Below are 18982 nucleotides of genomic sequence, written 5' to 3'. Positions count from 1 at the left end.
CTGTTTTTATGTTACCTGCGGAAGCCACGTGGTTAATCCAATTCCCCATCGACGCCCCTGCACTCCGCCCGTCTCTTTCCTCTTTCACGCTTTCTTCTTTCTTCTCATCCATCAACCATGCCAGTCACAAAGAAAAAGGGTGCAGTATTCGCCATATATACAGAATCCCCAGACCGTAATCCTCAACCGCTCTCCAAACAGCCCAGACGTACATCTCCAAGGCGGTCAACAAACAGGTCCCGTCAGGCCCTCACTTCCCTCCAACCCAAATCACTCGTGCCTCCTCCATCCAAAACGTTATCACTCAAACAGTCGGCTGTATCGAAGAAGAAGTCACAGGCGGATGTTCCGGTCAAACCAAAATCAAAATCTACCATTCAGATCTATACCGATCCTGAACCATCAAAACCGAAATCATCGGGCGTCATTGGTGCAACTGCGATCAAACGTCGAGCTCCAACGTCGACCTTGGTAACAAGCCAACCCCTACCCGCTGCATCGTCCATCAAACGCACTAGAGACTTGCTCTCACCTCTACCCATTTTTTCAGACCCACAGGAAAATGAGGGTGCATCCCGTCGACCTACGACGCGTTCCGAGACCGGTAGATCTCCAGCCAAGCGCGGACGAACAGTTCTTTCCGCTGTTGAATCCTCTCCCGCTGTTATTTCATCTGTCAGCCGCCACAAAAAGGAGATAACTATGAACAAGGAGAATTCTGCTCCTCCCACTCTTTTGTTTGAAGACTTTGAGGGTTCGCCCGCGACGCGTACCAGATCCAAGGTTCGCAATATGCCATTCGAAGTTAACATGACCCTTAGCCCTCTCAACTTCCGCGACACACCGCAACAGCGTCGCCGAACAGAGGTTGAACGTTTACTTGGTGACAGCCCAATACTGGGCGTCAATGCGACGAGGAGAAATACCGTTGAAGAGATGACTGATCATGGGAGTCCCAAGGCGGAAAAGACGGGACGTGGAAAACCATTGGCGGGAAAGACCCAAGGAAAAGGGATGACTGTTCAGCCGGATGGAGCTTTGGCAGATGTTAGTGAAGCGTATGGGGCTAAAGGGGATGCGCCGGAAGGGTTTGATTCTCAAGGCGTGAGCATCTCTTTGTTTATATCAGAAGATGGAGACTAATTCTGGCAACCTAGCAATCATAAATTTGCCTTCTTGTCATATACATCACGAATCTTATGACTTTTTTACGACCATGACGACCACCTTACATCCATTAGACAGTTTATACCATCTCACTTCCAGCCTTACCCCCTCATATACTAGTCGCTGAATTAATGCCTCTTGTGACTTGCTATTAATGGCTCAACGACGCTGCGAGTCGACTATACCTATCATACCATGCACTTGTATGATTTTTGCCTGTCTTGGCAGGAACGGGATATATCGAAATGTCCATATTAAATCCATAGTATCGTAATCATGAGGTATCGTCAAAATTTATAAAAACGAAAGTAAACTTCCCAGCTGTTGTAGTCGCTACGCGACAGGAAAGGTCTAAAACGATCAAGTCCGGACTAGATGTACACGGCTCCCGCGAAAATAGCTGGTCTATGGTCTGATCTGCCTTCCAATAGTCTCATTCTGCCATACAATCAGCACTAATCTCAAGCCGAGACATCAGACTGAGGGACTCACCCAGCATCATCGATAGTCCCATAATGCAAACATCTCACTTCCCCCTTTTGCCACCTCTTCTCCTCCTGGTTCAACTCTTCACCAGTCTCATCTTTATCCTTTTCCTCTTCCGTACTCCTATCGCTCCTATGCAACCACCCAGGCAAGTCTCTCAAAAACCTCATGAAAGCGTTCTTATCGTGCTCTCGCCTGTTACTGACAGTAGGCGCCGGTCCAGCCAACGTCGTTGCGTGCGTCAGAGGCTGGAAAGAAGGGTTGCTGTCCATGTTGGACGACGTGGGACGGGAAGGAGCGTATGACTTGGAGTGGATGGGCGGTAGGGGCGTTTCGGCAGTGTTAGTAGCTGATTCTGTCTTGGAAGATTGCAAGGGCTGCCAAGTAGCTGCTCTAGTAGGTGAATCCGTTCCCTTGGGACTCTTGTTCCTCGGGCTCGCACCATTTCCTCTTCCCATAACACTCAATTTGGTTTCGATTTTTGTGGGAGTAGCCAGAGCCCCAACAATGCCATCGCTCACTCTACCCTTCTTCTTTTCCTTTTCCTGCTCAACCCCTTGGTCTCCAGTGCTATCAGAATTCGATCGAGGTCGAGAAGCTGGTGATTTAACTCGGTCGATATGAGACGACTGATCGGTTGGGGGAGTGGAAGTTCCTTTTAAAGGCGAAGATGATGTCGGGTCAAAGCTGAGTTTCCGTTTGCCAGGATCGGGAGCTGAATGAGTAATCCGAGGAGATGACGATTCTGACTCAGTCTTGACTGGACTCATCTTCGGCGTCAAAAGGGGCGGGATAGATTTACTAGCAGAAAAGAACTTTTGTTCCTTGCCCAGAGGACTTACTTGCCGTGGGGCAGGGATGAGACCCGATTCGGTCCCCGTAGATCTTAGATCGGGCGATTCAGGCGGCGATGAGACGAAACTGTCGCTCATATTGCGATCCGCATCAAACCTCAATGCCTTGTCAACTTTTTCCCCCCAGTGATCATCCTCATCACTCTCCTTTACAGCATGTTCCAATTTCTTCCCAGACCTTGTTGAGGTGGGTACCAGCAAAGAAGGTTCCTTGGTAGATGCACGTCCCATTGGTAGCCTGAAATGCCCACCAAAATTAGAAAATGCGGTGGAGATTCTTGATAATGGCCGTTCATGGTTAAGCGAAGGGTCATGGTCTTCACTGATCGGCTCAAGAGGTGGATCGGGGGTAATGTGCGCTTTCCACAGCACTCGATCACACTTTTCATCGTGACTATTAGTTTACACTTCCGCGAGAGACTGATCAAAGTAAAAAAACACGTACCCAACTCGGCACTCTTTGTTTTTTTGAACTATCATAAACTCCTTCGCGCCTATCAACATCCAAATCATTATCCAAATCTTCCCCCTCTTCCAATTCCCTATACACCGACTTGCTGCTCGAAGTCCGTTTCATCCCTGAAAGTCTCCTTGTAAAAGGAGGCTTGGTCCAGTCGCCGGCGTAGCTGGGCGGTGAGGCTGAACTGTGTGAAGTGACTGATCTATCCGTTTTGGAGGGGATGCCTAGATGGTCATCCTGGGATGAAGCGGTAGGATTTCGGATACTGCGATAAGAAGAATTGGACAGTCGCCCAATGTCGGGTTCAGTAGTGTACTCGGTGCCAATGTTGGTAGACGCAAAACTCGACATGGACGCCCGACGAGATTCGTACTCGTTCCTGTCTTGCTCTTCCTTGCGTCTTTCCCGCCTGGCGGTACTTGTACTCTCCCCTCTGTTCCTATTACTGACTCTTCTTCCAATATTATTATTATCACTATTATTACTATTATGATTCCGTCTGCCAGGGCTGCCCGTCAAAATCCCATCCATCTTGACCAAACCCAACAGATGCCGAGTCTTTTCCTTCAACGCGCTCTCAAACGCTTTATGCTGCTGGTGGTGGTGCTGGCGGTGATTGTGGGAGTGGTGCGAACGAGGTTCAGAATCGGCGTCCGAATTGTCTTCCTCCGCATCCGTACCCACAGTCGACGCCACTCCGGAGGTATATCGACTAGATTCGAACGATTGTCGTCCATAATCTTCCTCGTCGCTCCTATCACCACTCCTGGATGGAGGTCTTAACTGATCCTTGTCGGATTCTTGGCCAGATGTAGGACTAGGCCCTTGACCTGACATCATTCCATCCGCAGGCGCAAGTGCAGATGCAGACGTTTCCTCGCCCATTTCCTCGATAGCGTCCGCCTCCGGCACCCCACTCAAAGACTTCTGGTGCCCACCTGCTTTACGACCACCGCCACCACCATTACCAGGGTTGGAAGAGGAGATTTGAGAAGAATCAATGTCAACTGATGCAGCAGAGGCGGAGGATTTGCGGCGTTTGAGGTTCCGCCGGATCTCGCGGTTAGTTGCGCGGACGGATTTCCATACCTATTATATATACAAAGATGATGAGCACTCATTATTATCATGGATATTACTGAAAAGGAGATGTAACACACATCATACTTGAAGGTACAGGGGAAATTAATTGGACCCTCTTCAAACCCAGGGAAGGGATTGATTTCCGGGTCGGCCATGGCCATCTTGAGTTGATCCCACATGAGTGCTTCCGCGTATTCTGAAACTTGTATCAGCGGCGAGGAGGACGAAAGGAATGGCAAGGATTGACTTACTCTTTTGCTCAATAAGCCAGTCGGCATGTAATCTGGAAAGTTCCAAACGGAAATTCACTGCTCCTTATCAGCCTTCCATTTTGTTTGAAAAGAAAAATTACATGTAGACTCACAATCTCCACACCAGAATACAGTATCAAATCGATCCGCAATATCTTCTGCTTGCGCTCGAGGATCATCCTTGGGTAAAAAACAGTCTAGACGGAGTTCGGATTTGATCTTGGCGATATTGGCAAGACGGGCTGCTTGTCTATCTGTATGTGCGGCGAGGTGAGAGTTGACAAACAGGAATCGGTGATCGGCGAGTTTGAGGCTTATCCCGCTTCCGAGCAAAACGTCAGTATATATATATATATATATATATATCGGAAACCAAAAGCTGGGGTTTGGGGGACTTACATCCCGCCCTTGTTACCGAATCGACCACCAGCTAAACCTGCAGTCACAAAGTCTTTATCCAATCCTGCCGGTATATTAGCGAGATACATTTAGATATAAACGAATGGGCCAAGGATATAGATAAGACATACCTTGTATGAGATGCTCTGCATCTTTATATACATATACGGAAAGGTACATCCCAAGCAACCTCTCCTTTGCCACGTGGACATACGCTCCTTGATCGTCATTTTTCGTCTCTTCCGTAGGAATGACGATCTCTGGCCTCTTCAACTTTTGCTTGGACGGGGACGACAGGGCCTTTGGCTTTTGCTGCAGTTTCTTATCGCCTGCGGGATTTATGTAGGGGACAACGTCTTCACCGTTATCCTCCGAATCGTCGCTTGACGAATTTATAAACGTGTTTGAGCCCGATTCAAGAGAAGAGCGTGATGTTGCCAAAGGGCTTAGAGGAGGTCTAAGGTGACTAGGTCCATGTGGGCTGGGAACGTTTCCCTTGCCGTTCGTAGCTGCTATTTTGGCAAGAGGGGTAGGGACTGGGTTAGAGGGCGTCATGGGGACAGACGATGAACGAAGTATAGCGCTGGGTTGAGGCGACGGGACAGGAGATTGTATATTGGGTTTATGAGCGGGTACGGGCGAGTCACGGGAAGATGTAGGGTTGGAAGAAGGTAATGAGTGGGGCACGTCGTACCGATAATTGGGGCCACAGAAGTAATCGTCAAGCATTTGACTCCAGCCTTTTGCTGCTGGAGACAGACGATGGAGAAAAGGTGAATGAGGAGTCATTGGGCTGGTCGCTCTGAGCCTGTCGTCGTCGTCGCCGCCAATTTCAGGAGACTTGGTTCCTTGCACCACATCTTCAGCATCTTTCTCAAGATCGATGGCTTCCTCTTTAATCTCTTTATCCTTTTCCTTGATTTCCTTTTCTTTCTCCTTCTTTTCTTTAATCTCCTTCTTGTGTCGCAGAGTCACGCCTTTTATTAATCCACCGCCTAGTCCACGGGGAGCGCCGCTGGGTGTCGGACATTCTTGACCGGCGATCACAACGATATGGTACGGGTGGGCATTCTCAATAGGCAATGATGGAAGCCCGGTAATGGGTGACTGTGGTGGCTTGTATGGGGGTACTTTGCCAAGAAGGACCGAGAGATCGCCTTTTGGCTGAGAGGATAGAATTTTAGCTGTCATATGGAAATGCGAGTATCATGAACGTACGAGTGCATCGCCCATATTCCAAGTGATGACCAATACCTTGATAGCTTCCCGCTGCGGTTTTGGAGGCGCAACCGTACTTCCGATCTCTGATCCATTTGAAAATGAAAAGCTCATCGATCTAGAAGTATCATGACCATCGCCTGACCAATCGTCGCCGTCTATTGCTTGTATGGCTCGTTGTTGTCGACTGTCTTGTGCATCGTCATCCTGCGGATGGTTGTCTTTCGAGTGGAACAAGGCGTGTAGCCGTGAACGTAACCTGTTTGGGTCCTGCATGGACGCATTATAGTCTTGGTGTGACGAAGAGGAGTCTGAAGGGAAGATGTGCTTGTGGTGGGCGAGGGCGTGCAGGAGTCTGGGCATTCTCGTTTGCTGTCTGTTGTCTGTTGCTCCGTGTTTTTTTCTGTAGACAAAGCATGGTCCGGCGGCGTCAGTATTGCAGTGTTGCCGGCGAGAGATCCGTTTTCGATGCTCACCGTGTTTGTCGCCGGGTCTTTCCACGGCACCTTTGACGCTGTCTCCTTTGGTCGTCGCGGGAGCCTAGAATTCGGGAGCCATTATGCTGGGGACGGGGCGGGGCGAGTGGCCAGCAGAAAGGAGCGGGGACGGATGACTAACAAGCAGTATCGTGTCGATGGAACAAATATCCGCGCAAGAGCCGGCCGATCGGATAAGTATTTAGTTGTTTACATCTCGACACCTCGTTTTTTCTGCGTCGTCATCACATCTCTCTATTCCTCAGCCATGTCCCGTCCCATCACATTCGAACCACTCCCGCTAAGGCCACGTTCAGCTCTCCAACTCTATATCGGCGCAGCATGCATGTTCACCATCTCCCTTCTTTCCGCCCTCCTCGCTCTGTCCTACTTTTACTGCCCTGCCCAAGTACGTAACATTTATTTCCTCTGTTTTACCAGTATAAAACTTATGCGAGAATGCACCCACAGATTACATGGCTACGCCCATTGTGTGAAGACGAGCACTATAAATATCTTGTTCCGCTACTCATTCCTGTGACGACATGGTTCGCAATCGCCAACTGGGTTGGCTGGGAGTATTTTCGTTTTGCCTAATTTGGCCAACTCTACTTTTTTTTTGTTTTTTTGACTACACCAGAAAAACCGAGTGAGTGTATATCAATTCTTAACGGCCAATAAACTCTATCTTACTTTGATCAAACAAGGCCACCCTTGCTGCCAGGATTATGAGGTCAGGTTGTTCTGTCGTTCCATAACAACTGGCAGGTTGTTCTGTCGCTCGTTCAATACCAACTGGCAGGCTGTTCTGTCGTTCCATTAACAACTGGTGTCTCACCGGGTTACTTTAACGTCAACAATAATCTCTGGGCCCAAGAATCGACAGTCCAGCGCCTGTCTAAGCAGCACTACAATCCGCCAGACGGAAGACTACCCAAGCGGATGGTTCTGATTCAGTTACGGTTACCTTTATCTTCCTGAAAAGTCTCTTTTCGAACTTTTCAACCACAAGACGAGTGATATTCGCTGCGTAAAGCCCCCTGATTATTGTAAATTGTCTTGCCACTGACGATATTATACATCCTTTCAAGATAGGGTATATATATGCACATTAGATACTCTAATCGTCTATGCACAAAAAAGGTCACAAAGACAGATACGGAAGGAGACAAAAAAAAGAAACCATCGATTCACAAAAAAACGTCCCGAAATTGTCAAGAAGGAAACCTATTTGAAACTATGCCTGCTTGAGATTCCTCAACGACCCCATAGCAGGACTCTTTGCTCCATCCCTCCTATCCCTATGTCCCATGGCAGATTTTGATCGTTCTTCCCTCTTCTTGGCTGTTGAGAAGATACTTTCTCCGTCGCTAAGCACGTTGGACGCTCTTCCTGAACGCATAGACCAGCCGCGCAGAGATGGTGTCTCCGCCCGAGCAGGTGTCCGAGGGACATTGGGATGGTCATGATGGTGATTATGCTGGCCGACAAGGTGTTTGCCATCGCAGCACGCTTTATTCGTAAAAAGAGTAGTGAGACACCGAAAACTCCAGTTTCGGATATGATAATAAAACTCACCTCTAACATTCTCAAGGCCTTCAAATGAAGTATCCATATCCTCTCCATCTTCCCGTGACACTACATCGAATTCGTCGTCTACAATTGGTGCTCCCTTATAAGGCCCCTTGTACCGGTGCCCACCATGGAATGGTTGAGGTACTTCGTGCCTTCTCGTATACTCATGTGCTACTGTACCTGCCCTTTTACCCATCGTCGACGCTGAACGAGGGTAGTTACTCATGGTCGAGTGGCTGCGATTGGCTTTGGGGGTAATATTACTGAGAGAATGGCGCTCAGAGCCAAATGAACGAAGAGACAGGGGAGATTTGGGCATTGTAAGTCGGCCTTGTTCGTCGGCTATTGAGGCAAGAGCCGGGCGAGAGCTGTTTCGAACAGTGGTCTCGGCGAGAGTATTGTTGGCTTCAGGACTCTGCTTTTGCAAAAGGAACTGCAGTGCCTAAAGCCAAAAGGATCAGGTCCAAGTCGTTGGGAACAAATGCAAAAAAGGGGTACGTACAGACATCCAGAGCTCATGCCTCTCTTGTGTAGGTGCAGTGATCTGAATTTCTCGCCCAGGAGTAGACACGACGATACTCTTGGTGAACAAACCAGGAGGTTGGATGTTAGTGTCCTCGATAACCTTGACGTTCGAGATGAACACTGTTATCTTTGTCAGCTACACGTTCATTACCTAACATGGTAGACTACCCACCACTCTTGGCCGAACTCTCGGAAGCTCTGCTACTTCCCGGATCCTCTGTGCTCCAGTACAGAGTCTTGGTGTATGGATGTACCCAGAAGAATCTCTTGTGTCTGTTGCTACTCTGACCCTTGCCGACTGCTCTCCTCGTGTACTTGTACAGATACTCTCCAATCATCGTCTGCGTAATCGCGTGAATTGTTTGGGGATCGGTTGAGCCTGCCGTAGGTACACCACGCGGCTTCGGGACTGTCCCGGCATAGCTATCGAATGACGAGAGTGAAGGGTTGCGATCATGTTCTATGAGTTGATCATGACCAGTGGCACTAGAGTTGGCAGAGGTGTAACCGCTGGAAGCAAAGGTGTTGTCTGTGCGGCGCCTGACGCTTTGGCGAGACTTGACATCATCCCTGACAGGCGTGGCTTGAGCAGAAGCCGCGGGCTTGAAACTGCTTCTTGACGGTTTACGCGAGGTAGAGGCTGGGGGCGGCATGTCACCACCAGAAGCACGGATAGCAGCTCCAGCAGCAGATGGAGCGGTACGCGTCGAAGAGCGCCGATTAACGGTGGATTGGAATGCGGGGCTCGTTGCCCGTTGAAGGAAGTCGTCGGGGTGGGGAGAGGTAGGCAAAGGAGGAGGACCCATTGACATCTTCTTGCCGATACGACTAGGCGGTGGGTTGCTAGGTGGAGGGGGAAGGTTCATCATTGGCGGCTGAGATTTGTCCGCAGGAGAAGTAGGTACACTCTTCGTCTCGACTGTCTTTGTGGAATCGGCGGAGCCACTGGCAACAGCCGCAAGATTGTCCGCAGAGACTCGACGAACAGTCGACGGAGGAGCCTTGAGGAAGTCGTAACTTGTACCAGGTGTGACACGGAACAAACCGATGTCGGGATTGGGGGCAAGCGACGAGGAGTTCACAGAGGCAAGAGGTTCGGTTTGAGAGGTAGAGTCGGAGAAAAGAGATTTGTTGGCGGCAACAGGGACTTCAACAATCTTCTCCACAGTGACGATTCTCTCGATGGGAATTTCGATGCGCTTTTCGATGGTGACAATCTTCTCGATCGGAACCTCAACTCGTCGTTCGATAATGCGTTCGATTTCGACCGGAACCTCGACTTGCCTCTCGACGACACGCTCGACAGGGACTTCGACAATCTTTTCGACTAGTACCTCCACAATCTTCTCGACCTCAACAATCCTTTCGACCTCCACGATCTTCTCGACCGGGACCTCAATTCTTCGCTGCACTTCGACGGGAAGCTCCACAATCCTTTCGACAATCTTCTCGACCTCGACAGGCACCTCGACAATCTTCTGAACTTCAACAATCCTCTCAATTTCGATAGGCACCTCCACCACCTTTTCGACTATTTTTTCCACCTCAACAGGCACCTCTACCATCTTCTCCACGATCTTTTCGACCTCAACGGGGATTTGAACGATCTTTTCGACTTCGACCGGGACTTCGATGCGTTTTTCGATTTCAACCGGAACTTCAACGATCTTTTCCACGATTTTCTCAACCTCCATCGGCACCTCAATCGTCTTCTCCACAATCTTCTCAACTTCCACAGGTACTTCCACTCTCTTTTCCACTTCCACCAGCACCTCAACAACCTTTTCAACTTCAACAATCTTCTCCACTTCAAACGGTACTTCGACTCGCTTCTCCACCTCGACCTCAACAATCTTCTCAACCTCCACTGGCACCTCAACAATCCTCTCGACCACTTTTTCAACCTCAACTTCCTTGATGACTTCAACAATCTTCTCCACCTCCACTTCCTTGATGACTTCAACAATCTTCTCCACCTCCACTTCCTTGATGATCTCGATCTCCTTGGGTACTTCCTTGATGACTTCTATCACCTTCTCCACAATCTTCTCCACCTCCACAATCTTTGGCACCTCAATAATCTTTTCGACGGGCTTTTCGACCTCCACGACCCGTTCTACAATCTTTTCGACGTCAACATTGACAGGCACCTCCTTGACAACCTCCACCTCAACAATCTTTTCCACTATCTTCTCCACTTCCACCTCCTTTATGACTTCCTTTTCAACCTCAACAATCTTCTCCACCACTTTTTCAACCTCAATGATCTTGGGGACCTCCACAATCTTTTCAACTTCAATGATCTTTTCGACTGGGACCTCAACGATCTTTTCCACGATTTTCTCAACCTCGATGATTTTTTCGACGGGGACTTCGACAATCTTTTCGACCTCGATGATCTTTTCGACTGGGACCTCAACAGTCTTCTCCACGATCTTCTCAACTTCAACGATTTTCTCGACAATTGTCTCCACAGGCACCTCGACGATCTTTTCGATTTCGACAGGGACTTCCACTCGCTTCTCGATTTCAATGATCTTGTCGATGGGAACTTCCACGATTTTCTCAATGATCTTTTCGACCTCGACAGGTACCTCAACAATCTTCTCCACCTCTACGGGGACCTCAACCCGTTTTTCAACCTCCACAATTTTCTCCACGGGAACTTCTACAATCTTCTCAACTTCCACCGGTACCTCGATGATCTTCTCGACGATCTTCTCGACGATCTTTTCGACCTCAACCGGCACTTCGACGAGTTTCTCCACTTCAATGATTTTTTCTACAGGTACCTCGACGATTCGGTCGACCGGGACTTCGACAATCTTTTCGACGATCTTTTCGACCTCGATAATCTTCTCAACCGGGACTTCAACAATTTTTTCGATAATTTTTTCAACCTCGACGATTCTGTCCACAGGTACTTCGACGCGTTTCTCAACCTCGATAATCCTGTCGACAGGAACTTCAATGCGTTTTTCGACTTCGACGATCTTCTCAACCTCCACAATCTTTTCAACTGGTATTTCGACGATCTTTTCGACCTCGATAATCCTCTCAACCGGGACTTCGACAATCTTTTCGATAATTTTTTCAACCTCGACGATTCTGTCCACAGGTACTTCAACGCGTTTTTCAACCTCGACAATCCTGTCGACAGGGACTTCAATGCGTTTTTCGACTTCGACGATCTTCTCGACGATCTTCTCGACAGGAGCGTCGGCGATTCTGTCTCTACTGGCCATTTTGTGTGCTTGCTTAGCAGCAGCCCATCCACCAGCAGCGGCACTGGCCAAGCCCAAACCTATGGTAGAAGAGGCCTTCAGACCACGCAAAGTGTGCTCTTGTTCTTGCACTTCCTCCGTGTCACTGTCCTCTGCGCTGCTCTCGTTGGGCCATTCTCGGCCAGTTTGGTAGGCTTCGGTGTCGGTAGGGAGCTCGGATTGGGTTCGGTTAGGAGTGAGGGAGCCGATCGTCTCAGCAGCCGATTCATAGTCGTCGGCATCAGTATCGGTAGTGATAGACATACTATCATCGATAGAAATGGGCGCAAAGACTTGCTGAAGCCTGCTGGGCATAGGAAGAGGAGTATTCTTCTTGGTGGGAGTAGTATCACCAGCAGCTGTGGGGGTTGCTGGAGGAGGAGGGAGAGGAGGAAGGTTGGCAAACTGCGACTCATCCCTGACACCGCGTTTAGGTGTTTCAGCACCCCAGCTGGCAATGAGTTCAGTAGGCGTGGTAGGTGAGGGGATAACAGCAGGCGACTGTGTACCAGGCATGATTGGCTTCTCCGGTGACCATTTATCAGTCATGATACCAGCGTCGACATAGTCGGTAGATGGCTCGATGGGCGCACCGATTTCATCGGCAAGAGCTGTAGGCTGACCAAAGTTAGCCTTGAGACTGTCGATGGAAGGCGTGTTGAAAGGTGAGGCAGATCCGAGCCTCTCAACAGAGCGATTGCCCAAGACGTTGCCCAACGTTTCGCCACCAATAACGGAAGGAGCGGGGCTCGCGGACATGTCTCGAGGGCGCAAAAGATCGGGAGTGCCAGAGCTCGTTGAGTTGAAGCTTCTGTCGCCAGCGTTGGGGGTGCTGAGGCCAGAAACTGCTCTGTTGAAACCAAATTTGCGGCCAATACTGGCGGCAAAATTCTTTCCTCGTCCACCACGTCTGCCCCGGGTAGAACCTCGGCCTCGACTTGAAGCACCAATCGTGTGCTCATCTTCCTCCCATTCACCTGCAGGAGCACGAGTGCCAAACTCATCGACAACGCTTTCCTTCTTTGAAAAGCTGCCAAGTCGGACTCGCTCATTTTCGCTCTTGAGAGCTTCAATTTCTTGCTCAGCGACCCGAAGTTTCTCACGGAGCTCATCGTTCTCACTGACAAACATCTCTCCAAGAGGTGATCGGGGGAATGGTTTAGAGGGCGTAGGGTTCGGTGAGTCAAAGTCGGATTCGTAAAGCTGAGAAGGCGAAAGGGCATTATCGTTGGCGTCAAAGCCAGGACCGCGTTTGGTAGGGCTGGAGTTGCCTTTTCCACCAGCTGCAAAGACATCGTCTTCGTCGCTGTCGAGGTGGTTAGGACTGAGCATGCCAGGGCTAGCGCTCAAGCTCTGGGACATTCTGCCTCGTGCGCTGACTCGCCGCTGTCTTTCGTGATTGAGTTCCCCTAACAAGTCGCTTTTGTCACGTTGCAAGCCAGCAGTCGTCCTTCTAGCCTGGGCCATATCAGTCTCATGCTTGGCTTTGAGTTCTTCGATAGCCTGAGCATGTTTCTCGGCTTCGGTCTTGTAAGCTTCAGCAGCCTCGCGAGAGGATACGAGGGTTTTTTGCAGGCGTGCTTGCTCGGCATTGGCCTTGGTGAGCTGATCTTGCATGTCGGCAACAGATGAACGAAGTTCTTGTAGATTTACTTCAAGGTTCCAGTTCTCTTCTTTGTAACGGTCTACAAGGGCGTTAGTGGCCGAAGATTTGATACGTTCAATCTACGCACCAACGCTGCTTTCTGCAGCCCTTACAGCAATCAATAGGGTCTGACTTTCTTGTTCCCAAGTCTCCTTTTCTTCGGAAAGCTTTTCCAGAGCGCGGTCCCTTTCACTCAACAATGCTTGAAGCCTCCGAACTTCGACCAGAAGGTTCTGACCAATCTCAGTCGCAAACTCCATGTCAAGCTGTCGATGCTGGGTATTGCGCTGTCGCCGCGTGAGATTATTAGGTTGAGCTGCAGCTTTGGTTGAGGACGGTACTGTGGCAACAGCCGGACCTTGAAAGCTCTCAGGCATCTATACGAAATTAGATTGAACAGCTGTATCACATAATAGGCAAAGACGTACCTTTCCTCCGAGCTCTCTCATCATATCTTCATTCTGATTTTCCCAAGCTTTCATTGCTTCGTCAAGCTCTCTAAGTTTTTCCTTGGTCTCCTCCGCGATGGCATCCCCTTCTATTCCTTCACCTTCAAAGTCCCGGATGCGCTCTTCGAGCTCTTGCTGTTGTCTCAGAATCTCCTGGCCCATTGTTCCCAGCATTTGAAGTTGTGACGACTTTTGTTCTAACAAGCTTGAAAGGTGAGACCGAAGTGCGTCGGCCGTAATCTCAGAGCGTCGTTGAGGCGTAGGAGACGATGTCGGGCTGTTACCTGCCATCGATGCTAGTGAGCGAGTGGATGGTGGCGCAGGGAGTGCATGTTTGAGGTTTGCGCGTGAACGCTGTCTTGGTAAGGGGGATCCCATAGAGGGTCCTGCGAATGGGGCGTCGACGCCCGTTGATTATCAAAAAAGTCGGTGGGTCTACAGCTTTGTTAGACATAAACAAGGCTGGGTTCCAGAAGTTACATACGAAGAAGTTGTCACCCCGAATATGAATGAACCCTATAGCCTGAGTGTCAGTAATTGTAATGGGATTGGTTCTATGGAAGCTAAATGTGAAATGAAGACACAATGGCCAGCAACAAACGACTAAACACTTTCAATCAACCGGCCCAAAAGCTAGGGCCGCTCCCTCCCTGATATCACGACAACGGTGCGAGACGGACTCACAAAATTGAAAGACGCTTGCCGTCCCCTTGTAGCTTACCTTTGCACTACCACTCTCTTGTTACCTTTCTGGGTGGCAAATGGAAAGGAGTAAAAGAAATGGAAGACTGGAGCAGAAAATGCTGTATGGTGCGTGGACGTCTCTGTTCGCGTCTGTGTTTTGTTTGTTGTTGACACATAAAATCAAGTCGGGTGCCTAATTGAAAATGTGAGAAAAGGGTTTTGCCACGCCTAACGCTCGCATGCCTATAACCTCCACTTTTGTTTGGTTGACGCGACTGCACCTTTTCGCGCGTTACAGTTTACCAGCAGGTGGCAACGTCAAACGAAATTGTGGGTTCCTTCATACAAGCCATATCCATCGTGCAATGAGCAGCTATGCTCGCCTTTCCCTCCTCTACTCCGGCAGAAAGGCCATATACAAACCTTGTAAACTCTACCCAGGTATGTCATCCTTAGTCGGTGCCTCATCATTCCACGCTGCTGATAGCTTGTCATTCAGTTTGCAAGGAACAACTTTCGACCAACGAAGCGAGAATGGAGAAGAACAATGTCTCCTCAGGAGACACCCTCCGCATTGCAGAGGAATTTAAAGCATCGTGGGTCTTAACCTTTGGCATCCCTGCGCAACCTGAATCTTAACGTAACGTTAGACTGGGGATATAACGATTTTAGACATCCTCAGCTGGAAATCTGCACAGACGCTTTGAGAGGATGCGACTTGATTGTCGTAGCGCCCACAGGTCTAGGTAAATCGTAAGTCAACTGCACGAATTCAATCGAACTGTCATTGACTCGGCGTAGATTGTGTTTTCAGTTACCAGCAATTACTATCGAGCACGGCGTTACCATCGTCGTATCGCCTTTGAAAGCACTCATGAGCGACCAAGTCAAAGACCTCACCAGTCGAGGCATCAAAGCAGTACAACTGAATGAATACACAACATTAGCTGAACATAACGAAGTGCGGCGGCAAATGAGAATGGGCCATCCGGAAATTCGGCTGTTGTACGTCACACCCGAGATGCTGTTGAGCGATAAGCACAGATCGACTTTTGATACAGCTTATGCGCAAAAACAGGTTGCAAGGCTTGTTGTGGATGAGGCACACGTCATCACAGTAAGTCAGATTTGAGACCCAGTGAACCAGAGTGGCTGCTAAGAAATGTGCGCAGGAATGGGGCACGAGTTTCCGAGGCGTCAGTGACAAGTATCTCTCGTGCAAATAGCAACTGATGCACCACAGAAATATCGTGAGCTTGGGAAATTCCGCGAGCGGTATTATGACATCCCGATCACTGTAAGTCCCCGGTGATCTTTAGGAGGCTAACCCTTCACAGGCTCTCACTGCATCGGCAACGAAAGAAGTCCGCCACGATATCATTCAGACTCTCCGAATTCGCAAAGGTTACGGTCAATGGGTTATGCCGTTCAATCGTCGGAATCTGTTCTACGAGATCCGATATCAAGGGCGAGGTAGTATTGAGAAAGAAGAAATGGAAGTACAGAAGAATCCTCTGGATGATATCGTCGATTTCATCGAGAAGTATCGACCAGAAGCCGCGAAAAGAAATCGGGAGAACGGTATCTTCAGAATCTGCGTTACTGGCATCGTGTACTGTCGCACAACAGCTGCTGTGAGTTTTCCATCATGCAGACGTACCACAGATACTGAATATGAGCAGTGCGAAGAAGTAGCAGGATTTCTAAGTAATCGTCGAATAAAGGCTATGCCCTATTACAAAAACCTTTCACAGACAGTCAAGGACCAAGCGCTTGCCGGATGGAAGGACGGCTCCATAGAATGTATCGTCGCCACAATCGCGTTTGGAATGGTCAGTTTTCGCTGCTTATATGTTGCAGGCGCATACTCACGTCTCTAATAGGGTATCGACCAAGCGAATGTAAGATACGTTATACATTATCAAATGCCCAAAACTTTTGAAGGTAAAGTATTTTACGCCTGATTGCGAGATTCTGACGTATGCCACTAGGCTATTATCAAGAAACGGGGAGAGCGGGGCGGGATGGCCACATCTCCCATTGTATCTTGTACTACTGTAAGCTCTCGCAAAGAACGGTTGAACACAGTTATTCAACAGCGCTATAGCTCGGGAAGATGCCAAGTACCTGAGATGGTTATTAGAGCAAGAAGATGCCAAGCAGAAACGGATTGCTCGCTTCAAGTCTGGAGACGCCTGTGCCGAAACATCTTCCCAGACTCTCAATAGTTTCAAAGCTGTAAGCAAATCTTTTATGGAGCTGGTTCCATGCTGACTGTCCTGTGTTAGTTGCAACATTATATGGAAAGCTTGGGGAGATGCCGGCATGTTGGCATCTGCAGCTACTTTGGAGAGAAGATTGATGACAAGGATCCCGAAATTAAAGCTGCATATTGTCAATCCATGTGCGACGTAAGTGCTGGATTAATGCTAGACAAATGTTGGAGCTTATAAAGACCGGATATAGATTTGTAAAGACAACGCAAAGGTTCGAAAGGCAGCAATGCACCTCACAGATGCCATTCCAGTCGCATCTGCCATTGCTGGAAGGGAGCCGACGCCTATCCCTGACCAAGATCCCAAACCCGAGCCCCTTTTTGATCCTCGAGAGGGCGACGATACGGATACAGATGAACATCATGATGAATTTCTAGACCTCCACGGTCCTGATCCCGATATATTTGAGGAAGGCCTAGCAGGCACTGCCCCTCCCATCTTTCAAATCGCCGATCCCAGATCCAGCGGATCTCACGCTGGAAACCACCAAAACACACCTCTCGTCTCGTCCACCAATAGTCATGTGCAATCATCCAATACCATTCCTTCCAGTATGTCTTCCAAACCGCCCAGTGTGCCCTTGTCACGCACGCCAGTACTTGTGCGTGACTTGTCTTCGGAACGTGTTGCACAGCCGATACGAGTCAGGGAGATTATACATATCGAAACTGGCGGGGAACCTGAGCCGCAATCGCTGGCAAATAAGCGTCGCCGAGCGGGTCAGGGATCAATGTTATCGAGCTCGCCCACTTCCAGTATGGAATTTGAAGAGATTGAAAAAGAACGAGAAAGAGAGATGGAGAAGGTCAGGCTGAGGAAAGAGAAAGAGCGGCAGGAGGCTATGGCTAGAGAAAGAGAAAGGCCGATCTTTTCTTCCAACGCACGGCTACCCGATAATGTGAAATTTGTCCAAGACTCAGAAGAAGGCACTGCTTCGGAACTGAAGTTGACGAGAGAGCAAAGAATCAAGGCGGAAAGAATGCTGAACAGCGTCAAGCCGGTCAGAGGAGAAGGACCATACGCTTGTTATAATGGTATGTCACCTTATTTTTTCGAATGATTGCAGACTAACGCAGTCTCAGCGGCACCGCCTGCGGCGAGATTCAGAAAGGCGTCTTCAGCATCCGACAAGGCTTTCAAACCTCCGATATTGAAATCCCCTACTAAAGTTCGATGTGACCTTCTTACTGTGCGTGTCCCTTCCAGCGGGCAATGTAACAGTGACTTATTGATCTCAGCAGAAATCGGCACGAGATAATGCGGTTTTGGAAATATCCAATTCCCTCAAGGATTCGTTAGGCCACGGTGATTTGGCAAGAACGGTATTGAATTCCTGGGGAAGATTGGAGAGAGGAAGCAAGCGGTAAAATTCTTTTCTTTGATCCGAGGTTCCTTGCTGAATTGCCTCCAGGGTCACAGTTTTACAAGATGTTGCAAGAGCGATAGAACGAGACTTTGCTGCAATATCACGAGAAGACCCATTAGGCTTCGGTTCGTGTCTTTGATGCCGGAGCCATCTCGCAGCGGAGACAAATACTAACGTCTAAACAGAGCGTCGAATAACAGAATTTAGGAAGGCAGCTAAAGCTCTCCGTAGCTCTGAGGTCGTTGATGCAATAGCTCAGGGCGATATTGACTTGTTTGATGATGGGAGTCCGGAAGTGGGTCATCTGAAAAGTTTGGAGAAGTATATGAGAACATGGAAGCCGGAGCCATCCGAATAGATTCGTGTGAGAAAGTCGGTTGTATTTGCATAATTCCATAAGTTATATAACCTGTATTGGCTAGTGAACAACAAACATTTAGATACATCATTGTAGTAGTCATTTTCTTCCTCTAAAAAGGGGATAATTGTTTATTCATCAAGATCATCTCCGTACCTTACAACTCGATTGTTGTTATTCGTTTGAGATTTATGAAATTTGATTGAGGACCCAAGGCATGGGATAATCGGGAAATGACTAGGGAGCGGAGACTGATAAGGATTGCTCGATTTGTAGCCGCGCTATGCCAGGATGATCATCGGTGAATTACTGAAGTTATGTACTTTTTGGGCCCAAAACTTCGATTGATGGCATGCGAGATCGATTGCTTGTAAGAGGCGCGCAGTGCATGTAGTAATTCCGAAGGGAAATGGGGGTTTAAAATACCGTCCATTAGGTAATGAATAA

The 18982-nt window shown here is 48.9% G+C and overlaps 5 protein-coding genes across 5 annotated transcripts; 3 read left to right on the top strand and 2 right to left on the bottom strand.

Annotated features, from left to right (window-relative positions):
- Positions 1-16: 16 nt before the first annotated feature.
- On the top strand, positions 17-1368 carry CNB01585 (hypothetical protein). Its single transcript, XM_024658429.1, has 2 exons — positions 17-1104; positions 1158-1368. The coding sequence occupies exons 1-2, from the start codon at positions 118-120 to the stop codon at positions 1164-1166; spliced, it is 996 nt and encodes a 331-aa protein (XP_024514205.1). The 5' UTR covers positions 17-117; the 3' UTR covers positions 1167-1368.
- CNB01580 (conserved hypothetical protein) lies at positions 1215-6561 on the bottom strand. Its single transcript, XM_024656486.1, has 10 exons — positions 6395-6561; positions 5919-6321; positions 4832-5864; positions 4701-4764; positions 4415-4623; positions 4302-4358; positions 4128-4246; positions 2953-4056; positions 1660-2888; positions 1215-1605 (listed from the first exon to the last, which is right to left on the bottom strand). Exons 2-10 carry the CDS (start codon positions 6279-6281, stop codon positions 1539-1541), a joined length of 4245 nt encoding a protein of 1414 aa, XP_024512136.1. The 5' UTR covers positions 6282-6321; positions 6395-6561; the 3' UTR covers positions 1215-1538.
- Positions 6562-6641: 80 nt separating this feature from the next.
- On the top strand, positions 6642-8052 carry CNB01570 (hypothetical protein). Its single transcript, XM_024656485.1, has 5 exons — positions 6642-6803; positions 6866-7043; positions 7102-7424; positions 7486-7926; positions 7989-8052. The coding sequence occupies exons 1-2, from the start codon at positions 6663-6665 to the stop codon at positions 6989-6991; spliced, it is 267 nt and encodes an 88-aa protein (XP_024512135.1). The 5' UTR covers positions 6642-6662; the 3' UTR covers positions 6992-7043; positions 7102-7424; positions 7486-7926; positions 7989-8052.
- Positions 7457-14654, bottom strand: CNB01560 (tubulin binding protein, putative). The gene is made up of 8 exons (XM_024656484.1): positions 14536-14654; positions 14336-14367; positions 13831-14286; positions 13491-13779; positions 8667-13442; positions 8472-8614; positions 7973-8411; positions 7457-7906 (listed from the first exon to the last, which is right to left on the bottom strand). The coding sequence occupies exons 3-8, from the start codon at positions 14227-14229 to the stop codon at positions 7632-7634; spliced, it is 6321 nt and encodes a 2106-aa protein (XP_024512134.1). The 5' UTR covers positions 14230-14286; positions 14336-14367; positions 14536-14654; the 3' UTR covers positions 7457-7631.
- A 186-nt stretch (positions 14655-14840) lies between these two features.
- Positions 14841-18774, top strand: CNB01550 (ATP dependent DNA helicase, putative). Its single transcript, XM_024656483.1, has 17 exons — positions 14841-14976; positions 15035-15131; positions 15186-15288; positions 15337-15652; positions 15708-15731; positions 15779-15832; positions 15873-16169; positions 16218-16367; positions 16419-16479; positions 16527-16592; positions 16643-16773; positions 16824-16946; positions 17002-17845; positions 17894-18000; positions 18053-18174; positions 18223-18302; positions 18363-18774. Exons 1-17 carry the CDS (start codon positions 14911-14913, stop codon positions 18533-18535), a joined length of 2814 nt encoding a protein of 937 aa, XP_024512133.1. The 5' UTR covers positions 14841-14910; the 3' UTR covers positions 18536-18774.
- Positions 18775-18982: the final 208 nt, after the last annotated feature.

This window comes from Cryptococcus neoformans, assembly GCF_000091045.1.
Source record: "Cryptococcus neoformans var. neoformans JEC21 chromosome 2 sequence".
Taxonomy (NCBI): Eukaryota; Fungi; Basidiomycota; class Tremellomycetes; order Tremellales; family Cryptococcaceae; genus Cryptococcus; species Cryptococcus deneoformans.
The sequence above is the reverse complement of the archived record's forward strand: the minus strand, read 5'-3'. Positions and strand labels throughout refer to the sequence as shown.